This window comes from Anopheles coluzzii, chromosome X (assembly GCF_943734685.1).
Source record: "Anopheles coluzzii chromosome X, AcolN3, whole genome shotgun sequence".
In the NCBI taxonomy this organism is placed as follows: Eukaryota; Metazoa; Arthropoda; class Insecta; order Diptera; family Culicidae; genus Anopheles; species Anopheles coluzzii.
This window is the reverse complement of record NC_064669.1, coordinates 22,873,605-22,896,757: the sequence shown is the minus strand read 5'-3', so window position 1 is coordinate 22,896,757 and position 23,153 is coordinate 22,873,605. Positions and strand designations below refer to the sequence as shown.

The 23,153-nt window shown below is 43.5% G+C and overlaps 1 protein-coding gene and 2 long non-coding RNA genes across 4 annotated transcripts; 2 read left to right on the top strand and 1 right to left on the bottom strand.

The window, feature by feature from the left end:
* The first annotated feature begins 3,733 nt into the window (after window positions 1-3,733).
* LOC120947949 (uncharacterized protein K02A2.6-like) lies at window positions 3,734-10,436 on the top strand. Its single transcript, XM_049606335.1, has one exon. The coding sequence runs from the start codon at window positions 4,700-4,702 to the stop codon at window positions 9,146-9,148; it is 4,449 nt and encodes a 1,482-aa protein (XP_049462292.1). The 5' UTR covers window positions 3,734-4,699; the 3' UTR covers window positions 9,149-10,436.
* A 1,624-nt stretch (window positions 10,437-12,060) lies between these two features.
* On the top strand, window positions 12,061-13,741 carry LOC120960939 (uncharacterized). Its single transcript, XR_005752662.2, has 4 exons — window positions 12,061-12,600; window positions 12,674-12,751; window positions 12,842-13,144; window positions 13,230-13,741. It is a non-coding gene; the product is annotated as an uncharacterized LOC120960939 (long non-coding RNA).
* A 6,128-nt stretch (window positions 13,742-19,869) lies between these two features.
* Window positions 19,870-22,575, bottom strand: LOC120960885 (uncharacterized). 2 transcript variants are annotated; one of them, XR_007452115.1, is made up of 5 exons: window positions 21,565-22,575; window positions 21,396-21,493; window positions 20,388-21,309; window positions 20,224-20,327; window positions 19,870-20,145 (listed from the first exon to the last, which is right to left on the bottom strand). It is a non-coding gene; the product is annotated as an uncharacterized LOC120960885 (long non-coding RNA). The 2 variants fall into 2 exon arrangements; XR_007452114.1 differs by having other exon boundaries at window positions 21,396-21,499; window positions 21,565-22,574.
* Window positions 22,576-23,153: the final 578 nt, after the last annotated feature.

The following is a 23,153-nucleotide window of genomic DNA, read 5'->3' as shown; positions in this document are numbered from 1 at the left end:
ACAATTGAAGCCAATCTGGCAAGATGTCTAAAAATGCTCAACATATATATTATGCGTTTCATGCGTTACGTAATTTTGGAAGGGGGGTCTCCTCCAACGTTACGTTTTGTTACGATAGGGGGGGAGGGGGTCGAAAAATCCCAATTTCAGCGTTACGTAATTTATGGACGGCCCCTTTTCAATAGTAGGTAGAGAATCCAAGTTCAATCAGAGACTGCATACTGTAGTATGTTTTAGCATACTAAAAAGATAAAAATTAATTACTGAGTGATAAGGTTTTTTGTAACAATACATTCAAATATCGTCACGAGGTTAAAGTGAAGAAGTAAAAGAAAAACAATGCTTAACATTTTATCCTCGATGTTTATGTATGTGTAAGTGTTTTGTAAAATTATGTGCTTATAAAACTAAAGGTGTGTTGATACATTTTCGCAGAATTGACTAATCTGCGAATAAAAAAACAACTCATAGATTTCAAATCTACGAAAAGGTACATCAGGCGTAACCAACGGATGAAATCGTGATTAGTAAAAAAAAGGATTTATAAACATTTTAGCTACTGAACCACAACCGCAAGCTGTTGTGGAGGATCCATGCGAAGTGTCGAACATTTTCGAAGCTGTTGTAGAGGGCGACACATTGGATATTTCTAGTGACGAGAATGATGACGAGGATGGTCACGAGGGAGGTGAAGATGCAACCAAAACATCAAAGACCCCTGGGTTTGATTTGCACGCGCATTCCCTGGAAGAATGTTTGAGATATTGGGCATTGAAGACCAATGCGGCTCACTCGTCCGTTAATTTGTTGCTGCATATAATGCGTGAGCGAGCTAATTTATTACTCCCTAAGGACGCACAGACGTTGTTCAAAACAAGTACCGCGCCCAAAAAAATATTAAACGTTGCGGGGGGACAGTATTGGTATAATGGCCTTGGACCGTGTCTTGAAAAGGCATTCAGGTGAGAATATGTAATAATAATGTTGTTTACGTTTCATGTTTTTAAATGCCCATAGTTCCGAGTGAAATATTTCACTTGCGTTATTTGCATATACGGACGTCACACGAAGCGTAAACTTTGGCGTAAACTGGATTTCAGCCATACAACCCTGAAATCTTTTGACAGGAAGTTTACGCTCTCCCATACAAATCAAGCGTAAACTTTTTGAGTTTACGCCTCGTGTGACGTCCGTATATGCGTTTCACCGATAAACGAAACGATTGACAGGTGCTGTTTTTGTGTGTATTGGTAGGGAATTAGATCGCGGGAATAAGCTGCCATAATGATATTCATTCTTGTAACCGACCACGAAGGAGAAACGGCTCTCTACAGCGCGCGTTAAATAAAGTATGTAAAATTGTGAAAGCGTGTTCTGGTTTTCACAAAAATATAACACAACGTAGGGGTTTGCGCGATCAAATGTAGTATGTTATTTATTTTATCCTTGCTTAAGGAGGCAAAATCGGTTTTGTTGTAAATGCTCATCATGAGTTCAAGCCCCTTGTGGATTGTGTCCCCCCTTCCCCTCCACCCCTGTGAGACTGACTATCCTGCTACAGGGCCACAACGCTTAAACCGCCAAAGAAGGCAGGCACAATATGTTAGGCTTCATTTTACTTTTTTTATTTTTGGTTGGATGAGAATCTTTTAAAGATCCAATATCTGCATATTTTAACTAATATTTCCCACACCAGCCACCAAGGATAGCAGTGGTGCAAACCATCCAATCGTTGTGTATATTGTTTTGTTGATATGTGTAATATATTTTTATTTTAGAAAACAGAGGATAATACCCGGCACTAAACTACCAATTATCTTAAATATTGATGGAGTGTCATTGCACAAAAGTAGCCGAACGGCATTTTGGCCAATTTTGGCAAAAGTACACAAAATGCCACACATAAAACCTATGACGGTGGCAATATTTTGTGGAACAAAGAAGCCAGATTCACTGGAGGATTACCTTCGTCCGTTGGTACAGGATGTCAATCATATCATTGACAATGGAGTACTTGCAGGTTCTCCACCTACTTTGGTGAAGATTGAAGTATATGCAATTGTGGCTGATTCTCCAGCACGTGCATTTCTTAAAGGTAACGAAAAAAATTGAGCTTGTTTAAAATTGTTTTAACACTTTATTCCTAGGTGTGGTGTCACACGTAGGGCATCATGGCTGCTTGAAATGCACGGCAATTGGATACTATCATCCATCATCACGAACAACGTGCTTTCCATCAACCAGTGCTGCTCCGAGGACGGACGAAGATTTCCGTGCGGGTGTCTATAAGGAGCACATAAAAGAAAAAACACCACTGCTGGAATTAAAAAAATTCAATATGGTTAAAAAAATGCCGGTGGATGATGACCTGCATCTTTTCTACTTAGGTATACAACGCCGGCATTTGCAAGGGAAGGTGTACGGATTGTGGGGGTCGGAAAAGTGGACTGCAGAAATGGTTGAACAAATTTCGTTGCATTTGGTAAGCATAGTTTTGCCATCGGAGATCCATCGCAAACTACGCAAGTTGGACGATTTGAAGTTTTGGAAAGGCTCTGAGTACAGTTCTTTCCTTCATTATGCTGCTCCTGTCGTTTTAAGAGGCAGAGTTAGCGAAAATGAATACAACCACTATATGCTTTTTAATTGCGCTACAAAATTCCTTTGCTCAAGAACATTTAAAAACCAATGGACAAGCGCTGGATGTTTGCTTGAACAATTTGTTGCCGACTATGATATACGGGGAAGGGTACGTGACCAGTAATGTTCATAATTTGCTACATGTTACAGAGGAAGTTATGGACCTTGGATCTCTCCATGAAACATCAGCATTCGATTTTGAAAATGCGCTTCAGGGTAAGACACGCATGCTAAGAAGTGGTTACAAAAATCTGGAGCAAGTAATAAACCGGCTGTCCGAGTTAGACAATTTAACTGCTCCAGAACCAATGTTTTTTTTTATGACATCGAAGTCAAAGATACTCAAATAACAGTTCTTATGAACAATTATGTATTGAAGAAATGAAATAGAGATGGTTGATTTCTTTCCACAGAAAAAGAAGTTATTCAATATTGTTCGGCAGCGAAGGTATCTTCTACTGTGCGTATTACCGGAAAAAAGCTGATAGGCAGAAAGAAAGAAGCCTTCATATTCCCGCTTTCTTCAACATATCTGTTCACATTTGAATGTAACGTAAATGAAATTGAAAGAACCGTAGTCGAGCTTACTCCATCACAAATGTTCTGTAAACTTGTGGCCATACCATTAAATGAAGGTGGAGACACTTTTTTCACATCTTTGATACACACGCTTCCCGACGTAGACAGTAATTGAACAACGGTAAGTTTTCTTTATTACAAAAATATGAGGAAAAATATTAATTTCAAATTACTCTACATTACGGTTTTTAAAATAAAAAAATAACTACTGTTTTCTTCATTACTGGTTTTTACAGCACTTCAATTAATAAACTTCAATATAACAACCTTGCCGTTCTAAAATAAAGCAAATGATAAATTCAAGTTTAAATCAGTCCTTATTAATACATTACAACTTGTGTATTTATTGTCAAGCTACTTTCGCTTTATTCTATTTAAATTTAAAAGTTTTGGCATAAGGAGCAGACATTTTTACACCCTTCATGCCTTGCGTTTGGCATTTCATTTTTTTCACTTTGTAATTTGGCAAAAAGTTAACCTCTTGTTCTTCAAAATTCTTGGTCTTTGAAAAACTCTTATAATTACATAATTTGCTTAAAGCATTTTATCCTTTTGAACCCCCAGCCACCCAAAGTACATTCAGCAAACACATTTCGACTGTCATCTGTTTTTCGCATAATAATATATCTTTACATAATCACGGAACTGTAAATCGACTCCTAAAAAACATGGAACTCTTCAAGTAAAGTCTCGTAGTTGAGTGGATTGACATGAAACATTTGACCACTATCTTGTTAGGCTTGCAGTTGTTGTCTGATGAACACTTGATCGACACTTTGTCTTTTATATCCGATTATTACTTCACTAATGTTTTTTTTTCTTTTTTTTTCACTATTTATTTAGATAAAGACAACATCTTTACAGCTTGTTCTTTCGCCTGATTTTTCACTATTTTGTGAACTATTATGAGCGCTTTTGCAATAACAATCAACGCGAGCAGAGCCAAAATCAGGTTAAGTTTGAACTCGTGTGCCTCGTGTTGTTCAGTGTGTATGTTTTGGGTCTGAACGATGGTGATGTCGTTATTGCCCTTAACGTTTGTTTCCGGTTTTGAGTTATCGTGACGCATAGCTTATGTGTGTTATGCCAAAATAAATATACACACTGTTGGGTGCGTACGTGCAGGGTACTCACGCGCCCTCTCTGCGAGATGTTTTCTCTCGTCGGTTGATGGGCACGAGTGTCCTAGCGAGAGACTCGTCCCGATCCGCGATCCCGATTCTTACTCGTTACACGATCGGGATGCGAGCGGCAGTCGGGATACAGCTAGCAACGAATGTGGTGTGGTGTCAGTAACAAGGCGGAAATAAATTAAGTTTATTTATCTAATCTAATTTACGTTGTGTCGTAAACACTTATTCGGCCACATATCACACGGCAACATAAAAGTGGCGACGAGGACAATTTACTTTAACGTGTGTTCAGTTTAACGTGTGCAAGTGTATCAAACATAGGACCACCGTGTCGCAAGCGTCGTAAGATGGAGCAAGCCGACGCAAACCAGATGGATATTTTTGCGGACGTTGACCCACGCCGATTATCCCAAAATCGTGCCAGCGTACCAGGCATGTCTATGCCAAATTTCGCGCATCGAGAAGGAGCATCAGTAGTACCGCCGATGATAATCCAGCCGCCATCGCAGCCTACGTCGACGCCATCGCAGTCTACGTCGACGCCATCGCTAAACAATGCGTCACCAGCCATCATTAGCAGCGCGGATAGTGCAACGATGCTGCAAATGATGAATTTGCTTCAACAGCAAATGACACAGCAGCAGCAGCTGCTTAAAGATTTTCTTCACGCGCGCATGCCGAGCCAATGCGCCCCACCCACCACCTTGCAGCCTGAACAAATAATTGATACTCTGTCTCACCACATTTCAGAGTTTCAATACAACAAGGAGACTGGTATAACCTTCAAAAGCTGGTTTTCACGCTATCTCGACCTGTTCCAGAAGGACGCGGCAAGGATCGACGACGCAGCCAAAGTGCGATTGTTGCTGCGCAAACTGGGACCATCCGAGCACGATCGCTACTTAAGCTTCATCATGCCGAGCCGCCCGCCGGATTTTTCACTCGAGCAGACTGTGGAAAAACTTACATGCCTGTTCGACACCCAAGAATCGCTGCTGAGCAAGCGGTTCAAATGCTTGCAGATCATGAAGACGCGGACCGAGGATCATCTCAGCTATGCGTGTCGAATTAACAAGGCGTGTGTCGAGTTCGAGCTGAAGAAGTTGAACGAGGAAGAGTTCAAGTGTTTGCTGTACGTGTGCGGGTTGAAAGACGAGATCGACGCAGACATCAGGACGCGACTGCTAGCCCGCATTGAGGATAAGGCCTGCGTGACCTTGCAACAGCTTTCTTCAGAGTGCCATCGGTTAATCAACCTGAAAAAGGATAGCGCAATGATCGAGGCACCGGTACCAGAGCGTGTTCTAGCAGTAAACACAAAAATGCATCGCGCACCACGTCAGTTCCAACCCAAGCGCGACAATCCTACTACCCCGTGTTGGTCGTGCGGAGGACTGCATTGGAGCCGCGATTGCCCGTACAAGCAACACCGATGCACAACTTGTTCCCGGACGGGCCACAAAGAAGGCTATTGCAACACCATAAGATCCCGTAAGCCCGGCAAACGCCCCTGGAAGCAGCGTAAAACACAATTAAGGATGGTGACAGTGAACGTCCAGAGTGTACAGCAACGGCGCAGATTCGTGTCACTTACGATGAATGGTACACCGGTTCGTATGCAGTTGGACACGGCTTCCGACATTACTGTGATAGATCACACAACGTGGAAGCTCATTGGCAGTCCCCAGTTAGCAGCACCATCCGTAATCGCTAGAACCGCCTCAGGTGCTAACCTATCCCTGGAAGGAGAGTTCCCGTGCACTGTCGAAGTGAATGGACAGGCAAAGCAAACCGTGATTCGCGTCTCTAAATCGCGTTTGTTACTTTTAGGTGCTGATGTTATCGACGCGTTTGCTCTATGGTCGGTTCCGATGGACAGTTTTTGCTGCCACGTTACAGGTACGTCTACCACGCCGAAGCAATGGCAAGAACGGTTCCCAACAGTCTTTCAAGGAATAGGCCTATGTAAAAAGGCAGGGGTTACCTTGACGCTGAAAGACAACTGCCGTCCAGTCTTTCGTCCAAAAAGACCCGTTGCATACGCTATGCAAGAGCCTGTAAATCTAGAGCTTGATAGGCTAGAAAAGTTGGGTATAATAACACCTGTAAAGTTTTCTGAATGGGCAGCACCGGTAGTAGTGGTTAAGAAGGCAAACGGGAAAATTCGGCTATGTGGCGATTATTCCACTGGGTTGAACGAAGCGCTAAGACCACATGATTACCCGTTACCACTTCCAGAGGACATATTTTCAAGGCTGTCCAACTGCACCATGTTCAGCAAAATCGACTTAACGGACGCCTTTCTCCAAGTCGAAATCGATCCTCAATACAGACCGCTACTTACCATAAATACGCATAGAGGCTTGTACCACTACAACCGCCTACCGCCCGGCATCAAAGTTGCTCCTGCTGCCTTCCAGCAACTTATGGATACAATGCTCGCAGGGCTTAAGGGCGTATCAGGATATCTTGACGATATCATCGTAGGAGGAAGTAGCGAGCATGAGCATGACACAAATTTGGCAGAAGTATTACACAGGCTTCAAGAATATGGATTTACGATACGAGCCGATAAATGTGCTTTTAAACAGCAGAAAATCACGTACCTTGGACACGTGATCGATAGCCACGGACTACGACCAGATCCGTCAAAAATCGAGCTTATAAAGAAGCTCCCTGAACCGAAAGACATATCCGGTGTGAGATCATTTCTGGGAGCAATTAATTATTACGGGAAGTTCATCCCGAATATGAGGAAGCTGCGATATCCGTTAGACAATTTGCTTAAGGCAAATAATTCATTCTGCTGGACGCCAGAATGCAAAAAGTCGTTCGCAACGTTCAAGTCTCTCCTATCGTCCGACCTACTTCTAACGCACTATGATCCACGGCAGAAGATAATCGTTTCTGCAGACGCTTCGTCCATCGGCCTTGGCGCAACGATTAGCCACGTGTATCCTGGAGGTGCAATGCGCGTAATTCAACATGCTTCCCGCGCCCTCAGTGAAGCAGAGCGTCATTACAGCCAAATCGATCGCGAAGGCTTGGCTATCATCTTCGCTGTAAAAAAGTTTCATAAAATGATCTTCGGCAGGCGTTTTGTTCTTCAAACGGACCATCGACCTCTTCTTCATATTTTCGGCTCGAAGAAGGGTATCCCGACCGTCACCGCAAACCGTTTGCAGCGTTTCGCACTCACTCTTCTAGCGTATGATTTCAGCATAGAGTATGTACGCACCGATGACTTCGGAAACGCTGACTTGCTTTCGCGCCTGATCAACACACAAGCCAAACCTGAAGAAGACACCGTGATCGCATGCATAGAAACAGACATCAAAGCAATGGTGGTAAGTGCGCTTCATAACACTCCACTTCATTTTGCAGACCTTATCAGAGAAACACGGAAAGACCCCCTACTGCAAAAGCTCGTGCATTACATACGTGAAGGATGGCCCAGTAATGCAACCTACACAGGGGAATTGTCTCGTTTCTTTGCACGTAAGGATGCTTTATCAACCGTTGATGGTTGTATTTTGTTCGGGGAGAGGGTGGTGATTCCTCGAGTTCTACAACAGCAATGTCTGCAACAAATACACCACGGTCATCCTGGCATACAACGGATGAAAGCATTGGCCAGAAGCTACCTTTATTGGCCATCCTTGGACGCTGACATCACAGAATGGGTCAAAACATGTAACGCGTGCCAAGCAGTTGCACGATCACCCCCTCACTCAAGCCCCGTTCCTTGGCCAAAAGCTGCAGGTCCATGGCAGCGCATTCATGTGGACTATGCTGGTCCACTAGATGGAGATTTCTACCTCATCGTAGTAGATTCGTTCACGAAATGGCCTGAAGTATTTCGAACGAGCAGCACTACATCCGCAGCAACCATCGGCATCTTACGCGGAATATTCGCCCGGTTCGGTGTTCCAACCACTCTAGTATCTGATAACGGTACGCAGTTTACGAGCGAAGATTTTAAGTTTTTTTGCTTCCAGAACGGCATCGAGCACATAACGACGGCACCCTATCATCCGCAGTCTAACGGGCAGGCTGAAAGGTTCGTTGATACTTTCAAGCGGACCGTTAAGAAAATATCAGCCGATGGGAGAACGATGCAAGAGGCGCTGGATGCATTCCTACTGTCCTACCGAAGTACTCCGAGCTCCGTGTTAGAAGGGCTAAAATCACCAGCGGAGATAATGTTTGGCAGACCAATGCGTACAACCTTAGACCTATTACGTCCACCACTCGCAGGAGGGTTAACAGACAGTCCAGTAGCAGCTAAACGCAGGGAATTTCGCTCGTCCGACCTGGTATATGTTAAGTGTTGTTCTCGCAACGGTTGGAGTTGGACAGCTGGGACCATTGTTAGCCGCATTGGAAACGTAATGTACACCGTTAGGACAGTCAATAGAAAGACCATAAGAAGCCATGTGAACCAGCTGCGCGAGCGCCGTGAACGTCATCATCATCGTCATCGTGAATCATCGGAGTCTGACGGTTTACCGCTAGATATTCTTTTGGATTCCTACCACCTTACTCCGCAACCGACGACATCAACAGCCGAACCATCATCAGCATCGCTACAGCATACTACATCTACACACACGAGCGTATCGTCTGCATCACACCCACAAACGTCAGCAGTCATCGATCCGCGTACGGCCTCAAACGCGGAACCGCTGCATCCAACGAATTCCCCAATTCCGGTACAAGCTCCAACCCGAGAACCACGTCGCTCTTCTAGGCATAGAAGACCGCCCAGTAGGTTCGACCCGTACAGGCGTTTTTAAAAGAGGGGAGATGTTGGGTGCGTACGTGCAGGGTACTCACGCGCCCTCTCTGCGAGATGTTTTCTCTCGTCGGTTGATGGGCACGAGTGTCCTAGCGAGAGACTCGTCCCGATCCGCGATCCCGATTCTTACTCGTTACACGATCGGGATGCGAGCGGCAGTCGGGATACAGCTAGCAACGAATGTGGTGTGGTGTCAGTAACAAGGCGGAAATAAATTAAGTTTATTTATCTAATCTAATTTACGTTGTGTCGTAAACACTTATTCGGCCACATATCACACGGCAACGTAAAACACACTCACTACTTTTTTCAGTTTACTGACACTGCGATTTCACTTCCTGCACTGCTTTACGGGTACTTTATACTTGTACGCAACGATGTGTTTTTGCTAACTTTTAAAACTCATGCCTCTTTTAGAGCGCACTCGGAACGTTTTCATTTATTTCCCGCGTTTGGTGTTACCTTATGCCTCAAACTGCATTACTCGCACTTTGTTAAAAATCGATTAAAGATCACTTTATTGCTTATTAGATTATTGGGGCACTGTATAGAGTTCTCGCGATAATGGTTATGTGGTAAAAACTGACACCGTTCTTTCTTTAACCTTTTTTTTCTACTGTATTTTTTTCCACGCACCGCATTTTGCGTATAACTTTTTCTACACATCACTGCACTTTTATTTTTATTTTTCACTGCACTTTAACGTTCTTGTAGCTTTGTTTTTGCTACTCTGTCACGGTCGCCATGTGGTAGGTTCGGCCGCGCTTCTCAAACCGTTTCGGTGAGTCAATGCGCGGAGCGCAGTGAAAGGGGTGTGGGACGAGGAAGGGGATCGTACGGAACGCGACACCAAAATGTAAACACATTTGTCGCGTATCGGTTACGTCAACCTGTTCACACTTACGCTAAGTTCGAAAAGAAGCACTTGCTTACGTCGGCAGAATCGCGGACTGGATCGACCTTGCGCGTCGAGTTGATGACCGAGGCGAAATCGGACACCGTGGGAGAAGTTGGGTGGAACTAGTGCAAACGTGCACTTTATTTCGATGAGGGTAATGCTGATCGATCAACTGACTGAACAGCTGATAACCAAAAATGATTATCAAATTGAGCAGAGCCTTCGGCGGAATATGCAAATTGGTGAGATGCACCAGAACACGAGTGATCTACGTGTCTATGGAAGGTGAACTGACTTCGCCATCAATTCGAGCTTTATTTATAAGAAAGATGGTGTGAAAGTTGTGACACATTTGGCAACCAGATGTTTTTCAAATGTGAACTTTCATTTGGTTTTCCGGGTTTGGGTTTTTACAGGTGTTTCTTAAATTATACCTAGCGTGCCTGTGTTTTATCAACTATCCGTGCATTGTGGATGTAGCGAACGTTTTCCTGTTTATGCCTGAGTTTTACGGAAGTTTAATTGCTTATCTGTGGCGCGTTTTCCTTATTTATGTTCTGGGGTAAAACACGAGAACGTTTACGATTCTGGTGTTTAACGTTTCTTTACCTGGCTGCTGGCTATGCGCTTGCGCTTCTGGTGGTTATCGTCTTTTTACCTGGCTTTTGGCGATGCTAAGTTAGATGTGACCTACTGTTAGCAGTAAATCTGCTACAGGGCTAATGGACCTCGATTAAACGGAATGTTTTACAAATTTATTGACTTTATTAAGCGTACTGTGCGAATGTCCACATCTTTAGAAGCAGACAATTCCACTGGAGCTTTAGCCGGAAGCGGTGCTGACGACACGTCATTATTACCTACGATGTTATCGATATGTCACGTTTCTTCGATAATTACTGATTCATCAACTGCATACACGATGTGCATCGACGCACTGTTTATAAATTGAAGCGGCACTTGACAAAAAAACTTTTTTGGTAAGCGTTTCGAATTAATCTTCTGCGATTGTCCTCCATCACCTGATTTTTTTTATTCACAGTTCTTTTTTCAGGTTGTGAAACAGACATTGATGGGAATGGGACGTTTGGTTACGTTTGAGAAACATTATCTGATGGCACAAGAACTCCGAACGACGACGGAAGCATCAAAGGAAGCAGTGCCATTTGGGACAATCCAGCCATACCATACACCAACAGGAAACGTGTCGATAATGCGGCAAACTGGCAGATCAGTCTGGCACCGCCATGTAAGTAGTTTTTTGTATCTATTTTGGCAAAAACTGTATTAAATAAAATATAAGTATTAAAAGAGGCAAAAAAACACGTATAAAAACATCGTTGATAACAAATTTATTATTGTTATCCATTTTTAAACATCAATTAACAGCAAACACGCTAACTTTTACTGTATCATTGTCATTGTTTTTAATGTTTTGATAACAGATTAATACTAGCAGCCGGACACCGTACGGGAGGACCGTAACGAGATAAAGAAAGGAAACAAGTGTATCAATAGATTACCAGTTTGTGGACAGCGCGAAATACACTATGTGCCCAACAAACTTGATGTGTACATAAAGTAAGTGTTTAACTTTTACAATAATTAAAATTTATTGATAAAATAATATGTCGAAATTAAAGTAACTTCATGTAATACTACCGTGAGCTGTTGTCATGTACAATTGAAAAGTAAAATATCAACAGAGATATTTTTTAAGACGACAAATGGAACATTGCTTACCCCCATAATTTATCGCTGATAGTATATCGTCTACGACGGTAGTGTTTAATATTTGATAATGTAATGCAAGATTTTACTAATTAAAATATGAATTTGCTTGTTCGCTCGTAGATTTACTCGTAAAAATAATAATAAGGAGTAATCGCTATGCGGAACTCTGTGTTATTATTATTTATCTGAATGTAAGACCGGTAATCATACGGGGGCAGATTCTTTCTCCATTTAACTCATAAGTTTGAAACATACTTGGCCACAAACACAACTTGGCCAAAGCAAGAGTGTCAAAGATCATTGATTTCTTTCTGTTAAATAAAATACGTACATGTCTTTTAGTCTTACAGGGTTTTCAACGGTTATATTGACATGTTCAACTAGCAATTGAATCGTTCGAGCATACCCGGCAAACAATGCGAGGGTTGGTGAGGTACCTCTCGCTCTAGCTTTCACGCTGTTGATGCTCTACCTGTTGAGCTGAGCTTTCACGTCCCTTACCACCGATCTTCTTCCTACCCCTCGCCTAAGATCGTCTGACGTCTCGCCTGACACCTTTCGTTGTGTTGGTGCTATGCGGCTGCTGTCACTGTAGAAGTCAGGTTGTGTGTGTAAAAAAACGTAAACAGTGTTGTTGGCTGATCAATTTTGGTAAGTTTTTTAATAATTAAGGTCTTAATTTTACGTAAGTAAATGCCATTTTAGCAAAAGTTAGTGGTAGAAGTCCTGCCCAATGCGTGCTGGCTCCGTCGGAAGCGGTACGCATATGTACCGGCGTAGGAAAGTGGTGTGATGAACAACACAGCATAAGACAACGGGTAAGTGTTATCCAGCGATTATCATGATAAAGAAACATTATTTTAATAGACTATGGCCTGTTTTAACTTGCAGATATAATGCAGAAACGATATGGGCATGCCGCAGGTGTTTGCGACTGTGCGTTGCATTTTATATGATTCGGTGTGTTCGGTATGTAAGCGGACCACGAAAGAAGAAGAAGATTGTTTGGCGAAGGTAGGGATTAGGATGCTAATCATGGTGTTTATTCCTTTTTTACAGCCAATTTTCCTCTATTCTGGAACGTGGTGTTACGAGGAACCGTTCAAGAAGATCCCCCGGAAGCTGTACGGCGACGAGTCGGGCTCTACCAGCACAATACGCTAAAGGCCCAGCCGGCACCGGGTGCCCCGATTGCGCCGCCGGACGGTGTCGAGGAAAAAACGTTGAAACGTTCGGGGCAGGAATTCAACCCTTCGGATCCTCATTATCCTCTGCCCCACAATAGCTGCAGCAGCAACAGGACCGAACCGACAGCACTACTGATTGCGGTCAAATTTCCTGGCAGGAGAAAAAACCCCACAAGTAAGTTCCTTCTAGATGCACTATCGCTACATCTAGATCTGTTGTTTTATCTTCCCTCTAAAACAAATGTTTTATATTCCCTCAGGTGTATCGATTTCATCGACGGTCGCTCGCTGGCAGCACCAACATGCCACCGAATAACCCCGGAAAGGCGACAAACACTCATCACAGTGGCGACAGTGGCAAATTTTTAACGTGAACCCACTTCCGCCCATCTACACGACATCGCGTTAATAGTGTTATTGTGTTAATTGGAAAAATAACTTTATGTTAACGAGTTAAGTTTAATCTTAAGTGCGCTTTAAGTCATAAATCGATATGCCTAATTTTATGTTAAGTGTTTTGAAATGTGCGTGTGTGTGAAGGGGCGGAATAAGCGCTAATTTTGCCCCGTGGTCTTGAGGGGCCCCAAAAAAGGAACCCACCCCCCACTCGCAAGTAAAATTGCTACCCAATCCTTCTCTAGTTTAGAGCATTTCCCTGCTAGACGCTGCAGCCACACCTACATTTATGTGACTGCTTAGGGCCTCCACTCGTATGTGCGGGTTTTACACAACATTTAAGATAAATAAATCTAGATTATATTCTCATAAAACACTACGCATTGTTCAAGGGGGAATAAACATGATGACATATATTTCGTTTGTTAGAAGGTTCATATGCACGTTCACTAGCGGATTTTTGCGGACTGCATTTCGATTGCGCATGTTGCTTTGCCTCGTCTTGTGTTTTGCAAATCCCAACAGCAAGGATGCTGATAGTCCATCATTCTATTGGATAACGTGGTAGATCTGGTAGCTTATAGCGCACCATACTCGCCTTTCCGCGATGGGTAGGCCATGTCATACCCCTGGTACTGAACGATCCAGCCCATAGTCGTTCGCAAAGACATACAAAAGGAAGTTGTTCATGGTGTGTCAAAGCATGTGTAACAGATGGTAGAAGATGGGTACCTGCGGGTAAGAGAGTCCATTTCTAACGTTTTATTATCGGTTGCTTACACGTTCAAATTGATGTGCACAGATCACGGCCCGATTCTGAGGGCTCACCGTTGAAAGAGGCGTTGTCAGCGAGTGATGTCCTCATTGAGGATCTTGACACGGAACCGAGAGTGGCCGTTCTCTCCTGCCCTCTCCCCCCCCCCCATCCGCGTATGTTTTTGTACGTGGCTTTCTTTTTCTTCTCCCTTATGTATGTCGCTTTATAATCATGTTTTAAAAGAAATAAACCAAAGAGCTGTTGAACGACGTTTATGTATCGTTTTGTCGCACATTTTGTATTATTGTTGTGCGGACACGCAAGGAAAGGTATATGGATGCATTTCAGATTTAAGGGCTGTAAATAAAGGTACATAAAGGATGATAATATCATGCACGTCATAGGTTTAAGCCTCATATAGACGGTCCCCTCGTAGTAAGGACTGGCCAGCCGGATGTGTGGTACTAAAAAGACGCAAAAGCTTGCATTGGCTGGCATGACCGGGTAGATGGATACGGCAAATAGAAGAAGAAGAAACAGGAAAATGGAAAGCAGCAGTCTGTAGAAGCTTCGGTTGAGACCTTTGCTGTTAAAGAAGAGGGAAATGTCGTTGCATGTGGATGGAATGATGAGATTGTGGGTGGTTCGGGTGATGAATGGTTGGGAGCGGAGATAAAAGAATTGGCGAAGCCAGTTTACTTCTTTCCATGCGTTGTATGAGGAATCAATTAAGATAGTCAAATCGTATTTGAATTATGGGTCAATTTTCGGGAATATCACTAAAGAAAAAAATGCGACATTTTTTAACACATGAGTACATTATCTCATATGGCCGTTAAAACCAGCTTACATCGGGTTGAGATCACCATTGGAGTATCACACTTGATAAAAAATCAAATTTCCGGTACGGAATTATTCCTTCACTTTCGCTCGTTTGAAATTGGCTTCATAACCGTTGATCGACATGGCGATCAAATGGCCACATCAGAAACGGCACGGAACGGCAACCACCAGCATAGCACAGATATTGCTTCAACACCAGAATTGATCGGCTCTCGCATCGTCAAGGTCACAGGTAAAACCAAATACACTACATATATATGTACCAATCGCCAATTCAAGATACAACTACAACCCTACCAGATACCAGTACCAGCTGATGAGCTATCGCACACAAGCGAGCTGCGCGCGAAAATAAGAGGAAGGGGCCTGAAGGAAGAGAGGACAGGGGAAGGCACCGGGAGAGAGAGTGTGTGTGGTCAAAATTTTTGGCCATTTAAATTTTGTCCACCAACACCGTTGCATTTCGGAGCTTTTTTCTTGCCAGAAAGAGATAGCCATACACTTGACATACAGCTGTCTCGCTCATATGACATTTCCAAGGCTCGCAAGCTCTTTAATGCGAGGGCTCTGGAGCAGTCAACTTGTATGGCGTGCGAGCCCTCGTGCGCCCTCGCAAATCGCTGTCACATGCACTGCGGGGTAGCTTGACGCTTCGTATGTTTACAAGTTTGACAAGGCTGACCCAGTGCAAATACTACACGAATTGGTGCAGCCGCCAAAACGCTGCAACCGAACTATTCAACAGATGTGTCGAACTTGTCAACGCCATCTTCCGTACAATTCAATAACTTTCTGAACTTGTCAATTATATGCTCGAACGATTCAATAGCTAGTTGAACATGTCAATATAACCGTTGAAAACCCTGTATTTACAAAATTCATTTTTGCTTTAAAATCGTAATATTTACACAACAGTACTCCATACTGTAACGCTATTAGCAATAGTATTTACATAACACAATTTTTTACTCACACAAAACTAAACTAACTCGCACAAGAGACTTAACTTATTATACATTTTCCTTATCCATTTTATAAAGAGGAGCTGGCAGCTTATTTCCTTTTAAATGTAATCTTCGCTTTGCATGGCAATTTTTTTTTTGTGAAATACGGCTGAAGGTCTTCATCTTGAAGATCACCAAGTTCTTTAAAAAGATTCAGCATGTTTGGAAAATATTTTAAAGGATTTTTTTTAACCCTTGCCACTCCAGGTACAGTTTGCAAATAATTGTTTTGAGAAAATTGTGTCTTTTGCGCGGTGTAAAATATAATGGATTCGACGGTCACGAGCCTTACGTAAAACAAACGCTAAAACGTTTTGCTTATATGTTTGATCGTCCCCTAGACGAACATCGAATTCTTCCAGTTCTTTTTTGATATTGAGTGGATTGAATTGAAAATTTTTCTTAACTGAGTTTCCCATATAACAATTTTCACCACAAATTCACCTCAAAACCTCTTGATTTCAGCAAAACAAGAGGTTTGGTGAATATGACGTCATATACAAACGGCGGTTTGCGAAAAAAGGGGGTGGGGCCACGGCCGTGCGTGGCTTGTACCTGTATCCGCTCTGTTCGCTATGTATTTGTATTTATGTGTGTATTGTGCACAGCTGTTCTTGGTGCGTTGTGGCTTTTAATCTGAGGGCGGATCTTCGTTTCTCTCGCACGTTTTTTTTTCGCTGCGTTTCTTTGCTGTGATTGAAGAGAATATTGGAGGAAGAGCGTAATCATTTAGGTTTTCATACTTTACCGGCGTTGTGTTGGATCCATCGTCAATGTTTTCGGCTATCTTGGTTGCACGTACCTGCCTACGCTATGAGTGAACAAAATACTATTCAATGCGTTCTTGTTTCTTGCCATCAATCTCTACGCAAAATAAGTGGCCGAGCGAGTCTTGGAGATCGATAGGATTCTTTGAGTTCGCTAGAAGGTCTCGAGAAGAAAAACCCTAGCGCGCTCGCAAGTCAATTTGTCTTTGTTTTCTTCTCCATCTGAGAATCATGAATGTGGCTATTTAGGGCCAAGCTACTAGCGATGGATAAATTTGAAAAAAAAAAACACCGGAATCGCTGCCGAATTACTCCACAATAATCGCAAGTTGTGAAAGGTAGATGCAATCTCGGTAATGTTTGGTGTCATCTATTGTTGCCGACCAGGACTGGCCGGTTGCGTTAGTCGGTAACTTCAGCCGTCGTATTCGTTGGATCCATCCGAAGCCGATTCCAAATAGCTCGTGACGGTTGCGGATGGCTTCGGACGGTTCCAGGCGAATGCGTCGATGGGCAAAGGTAGTCATTCAAACTTTCCGATTTTACGTACAAAACGGCCGTAAATACAAACGGTACCGTTGTGCAAAAAGTTTTTTGATTGATTCAAACGATCATCAGCGAAGACCTACCGGCTTTTTAATAAGAGCGGCATGTATGAAAATTGAGCAAGCTATAGCAAGCGCAAATATTCTTGCTCTTCGTATGTGTGGCTCTTCTCTTATCCCCTTAGCTACACTCTCTCCATGTGTTGTCACGCTCCTTGTTTTATATCACTCTTTCTCTTTCTTTGTCACCGCGCATTATAGCATCCTCGCTCTCCGTATGTGTTGCTGTTTGCTTCCTACATAGCTTCTTCTATTTCTTCCTCATCCTTCGTTACTCCTCGCCATGGCATTCTCGCTCTCCTTATGTGTTGCTCTTCGCTTCCCCCTTTATTTCATTCCCCTCTCTCTGAATTAACAGAGCCTCTCACTCGTCGCAACCTGTTTCTCGCTACCTCACACCCCGTTTACCATAGAAATAATTCCCCATTGTTATATGGGTTGTCTGTATAGGTGGTCGGATGCATCCCGATTGAACTGCATGTTCAAATATTTGCCGCAAGGCACGCACTTCACGTAACACCATCCGATTGTCCACATCTCCAAGGACACGTGTCTCGTTTGACATTCGAAGGAGAGGCTCTACGGGAGAGGCTCGAAACAGTGCTGACGGCTCATGGTTTTCCAACATCATATCATCAACCAAATCAGCTAACACTTCTTGTGTGGGTGATATATTTTTTATCGACAATTCACCTAACACACCTTGCAATGGTTTTGCTGTGGGGGCTGATTTATTTGAAATGTCACATGATTGAACATTCTCCGGTGATTGTAAATCCATGCTATGGACGTATGTTGACGTAGGAGCAGCATTTGTTCTTTTGACATCAACTGGTTTGATATTGTTGTTCATAAAAGAATGGACATTTGTCATTAGTGGTGGACCGAGATCTTTTAATGCAAATAATGGAAGTGACAAGCAATATAATGATGTCTTTGTAACACCTTCGATTTCACCTAGCGACCGTTTGGCACGTTGCTTGTTAGATCGTCCAGCAACATTTTTGGTTTTGGTTCGTTGGTTTACGGATCGAATTGAGGAAGCTCTTTCTATTTTTTTAATAGTTTTCTGAATCGGTGTGTTTGCTGCAGGAACTAGATCACTATTCTCTGATCCATATTTTGTGCCAGATGAAACAGTCATTGTTGCAGTACATTGCGCAGGTTTTTTAAGTGATGATCTTGCTGGCCTCGACGGCATTGGAAGTGACGGAGAAAACAATGGTGGTGGCGATGTGATGTATTCGATTTCATGAGATCCATCAGAAATGTTACGCATCGATGTTTGCATTTGCGATTGTCCTGTTATTCCGAACTCAAACTTAGCTGACGGGCAAGGGGACACTAGCCGCAATTGTCCAGCCGCATTAGATGGCATTACATGGACAGGAGAAAACGGCACAGTTTTTGTCATCGATGGTCCAGCTCCTCCTCGTGATAAAGGTGCCAGCGGGGGTGGAATCGTTACCGTTGACTGAACCTGTACTGGAGTAAGCCGCGCACCTGTCTGTGTAGACGATCCAGCTCCTCCTCGTGATAAAGGTGCCAGCGGGGGCGGAATCGTTACCGTTGACTGAACCTTTACTGGAGTAAGCCGCGCACTTGTCTGAATAGATGATCCAACTTCTTCCGGTAACAACGGTGTCGCCGGGTGAGAAAACATTACACGTAATTCGGCCGCTCCTGGGGACAGCACTCGCACAGGAGGAAATTTCGCACCTTGCTGAGAACGTGTTAGGGTCGATTTTACCATTTCAGCGGATTTCAGTGTGGATGGTTGTTGTAATTTGGTATGCTGTAAACAAAAATAAAACTTATTAATAAAATGTCTATTTTAAACACTCGTGCTTACTTTGTGTAGATACTTACAGGATAATTAGTTGGCTCCATTGTAGCACATGTAATTTTAGCGATATGGTATAAATTAAGATAAGCACTTTCGATTTCACTGTGCAAGAATACTTCTGATTATCAAGGATGATTAACGCTCTCTGTTATTATTTCGTTCACAGCCTCAAACCAACAAAACAGTGGGTGGCGTAAAAAACCGTCAAAAGAACCAAGAAGAAACCAAAACGCAGTGCAACCGTAAAATCAGTGGGTTAGATAAGGATAGCGTCATAATTCCACTCCATGCGGTGCCAATAAACAGAAGCGTAAAAAACAACAACAACGAAATAAACCGGTTTTTTTTTCAATCCGAAACAAGTGTGCGTGAGAGGGGATAGTATGCATTAGTATGCGTGAACGCGATAGTTCGGGTGGAAGGTGTCTATGTGTGCGTGAAATCACATTTACACTTCCCCAAGGACGCAAAAACCGACGGCGGCCTGTGTAATCTGAGCTCCCTACAAAGCTCTCCACAAAACTCTCGTTTGCAGTCTTGTCGAGAGCTTCGCCACAGGCGCCCGAACCATCCGTCACGCACACATCTAAACGTTCTGGTTTCTTCAGCCGCTCACGCATACCAATGTGTTAGCTCCACCCCCTTTTTCGGATTGCTTATAGAAATGATGAGGCTGTTCACATTTGCTTTATGTACATAATCGCATGCTGTTTATTGAATAATATCCCTCTCCCTTCCCACTTATGTTTTGACATACTCCTGCTGTGTAGACGGCAGAACGCTTTCCCCCTTCCAAATTTACCGTTCTTCCTCCTCTCGTTCTTCCTTCCTCCTACTGCGCTCGGGGTACCATCCGTGCTGCGCGTGTTCAGCTGCCTTCAGTTTAGTGATGACGTCATGAACAGGAGCTGCGCGTGTTGAACCGGCTTCTGTTAAGTAATGACGTCCTCACCGGGGGCTGAATGAAGCAATAATGAATGTAAGTAGTATGTATTACTATGGAGAGTTTAGCGCAGAGGATTAGATCAAAACTTACCTTAATATTTTAAAACTGGAAAACGTTTTCTTTCCGTCGCTCACTTTGAAGATTGTTGACGAGGATGGCAGGTAGTCGTTGATAAATAGCGCACACACCTGTAACTTTTTAGACGCCAAGGGTTAGTTGAATATACCTGCACAAGCACACAGCAAGAAACTTACCTCAACAATTTGCTAGGATAAATCATTCCATAACTGAGGAAGAAGGAACACGGCACAAAACGTAAATGAGCAAAGTACGTCGCACAAGAAATCGCACCTCACTTCAGTACATCCTTCCACAGGGAAAGTTCTGGACAGACTGAGGATGCCTAACACCCGGATGAGCGCGATAGCAGAAAAATCATGGTGGATCGGGAGAGATGGGTAGACTCGGTCCAGCGATATCCGCTGGTAAATGCATGTGTGTGTGACGAACGAAAGTCTTCAAACCCCGCTTCCCCCGTATTTCATCCATAACTTTTCGTCACACGCACACACCTCTGCACGGGCGGCGGTTTGCCGTCCAAAATCTAGAGAGAGAAGACAGGGCCTCTCGCTTTGGCTCACAGAAAAACCTCTCAACAACTTCGGCTCTGCTACTTGGGTCCTTGGGTACTTGGGACTTGCAGAAGAAGTGTAAATGTGGTTTCACGCACACATAGACACCTTCCACCCGAACGATCGCGTTCACGCATACTGTCATGCTCTGATTTCTTCTGCACCTCACGCATACCAATGTGTTTGCTCCACCCCCTTTTCGGATTGCTTATAGAAATGATGAGGCACACATGTTTACTTTTGCTGTATGCACACATTCGCATGCGGTTTATTCCACACTTTTTCTCTCCCTTCCAACACGTGCTTTGGCATACTCACACTGTGGAGACGGCAGAACGGTCTCCCCCTTCCAAATTTACCGTTCTTCCTCCTCTCGATCTTTTTTCTTCTTACCGCGTACGGGGTACCATCAGAGCTGCGCGCTGGTTTTAGTTTTTCCTCCTCTCGTTCTTCCTTTCTCCTACCGCTCCCGGGGGCTGCGCGCGTTTCGACAGGTTCTTAGCGCAATCCAGTGCGTTGTTTTGTGGCTGAGTTTTGCTGAACGCTGTCAATAAAAATGAACCAATAATTAATGTATGTAGTACGTTTTACTTTGGATAGTTTTGCGTATATCATGAAAGCAACACTTACCTTAATATTTTAAAACTGGAAAACAATTTCTTTCCGTCACCCACTTGGAAGATTGTTGATGATGCCACCAGGTAGGCGTTGATGAATGGCGCATGCACCTGTAACTTTGAAGACGATAAGCATTAGTTGAATTAGTACATTGAAGCACATATGAGATCAAGAAACTTACCTCAACAAGTTAGCTAGGATAAATCATTCCACAATGGAATAAGAAGCAACACTGCGCAAAACGTAAACAAGGAAAGTAGGGGACGCAAGAAATCGCGCATCACTCCCGCACATCCTTCCACAACGAAATATCTGGACAGACTGAGGATGCCTAACACCCGGATGAGTGCGATAGCAGAAAAAATCATGGTAGATCGAGAGAGATGGGTAGACTCAGTGTAGCGCATTCCGCTGGTAGATGCATGTGTGTGTGTGACCAACGAAAAACTTCAGACCCCGCTCCTCGCGTTTTTCGTCACACGCACACACCTCTACAGGCGCGGCGGTTTGCTGTCCAAAATCTAGAGAGAGAAGACAGGGCATCTCGCTTTGGCACACAGACAAATCTCTGAAAAACTTCGGCTCTGCTACTTGGGAAGCGCGTATTCAAAGGATCTCTGAGTGCTGGTGACCGGTGGGCCCTGTCACCTCTCCGCACACAGTGATGAAGATGGTATGGGCTTAGCCTGTTTAATGGGGACAATGCGCACACCCGACGGGATTGCGCATTGTCCGCAATAGCCGCTAGCCGCGTTTCTGCGCCCCAAACGCCGGGAACAATCTTGAGTACTTCACCAAAACCGCCCAGTTCCGCAACAACATCCGCGTCGGGAATCCCTGGTGGCAGATCGCGCACTTTCACCTCTGTCGCATCATCCACCATCTCGATTGTGATCTTGTGCTGCTTCCCCTCGTGCGTGACGAAGTGTTTCCCGTTGTGCTCGTTTACTATGGCCAATGCACGTTCGAGTGTTGGCATGGTAACATATACTGCACTTTGTGCAGTGTTCCGTTGCATCATCGAGACATCCGCGCCAGTTTTAAGAACGGTAAACAGAAAATCTGCCGTTTCGTCTAGCGTTGGTCTAATAGGAGCTTCCGAATAATTGATACGGAAGGTGTTACTTCCGTACCGCTGAAACTTGCTCATGATGGCTTGCAAATTGGTCAAAACACGTCCTCTCACTTTGACGTTTACAAGCGTACTGTTGGATAGTTGGCTTAAGTTATTCCTATATATGAATTAGAATCATCAATTTAAATAATAAATCAGATTAATTGTTTCCTCAACATCCAAAGCACTTTGCTTTTCATTATGCGTTTCCTTTGTAACACTGCTTGCAATTTCTATTATTTTCTTTGCCAATTCACCAGACTTCCCCCCCCCCCCCCCTTTACTTGATTTTGGCTATTCTAGGCTAATAGGGGGTCATTATACATACATTACATACATACTAAAATATGATAGGTCTTGTAAAAACTCGCAAAAATTGCATGTCCTGTTAAGAAAATCTTTGGAATTTTGTCTTGTTTAAAAATACACATATTCGATAGTCTTCAGGCAATTGAAGGTCAACTACAGTCTAAAATCACTGGTTGAACTTCGATTCCCTGCTAACCAATATGTGCTTTAAAAAAATCTTTGATTTTACTCGGAAAGCCGTGATATTTTTGAGAACTTTTCAAAAACTGTGTTTTCTATACAAACGTATGCTTTTTAATCGAACTGTAAGCCAACTAACGGACGTTCAGCTAAAAAGCATGTCAACT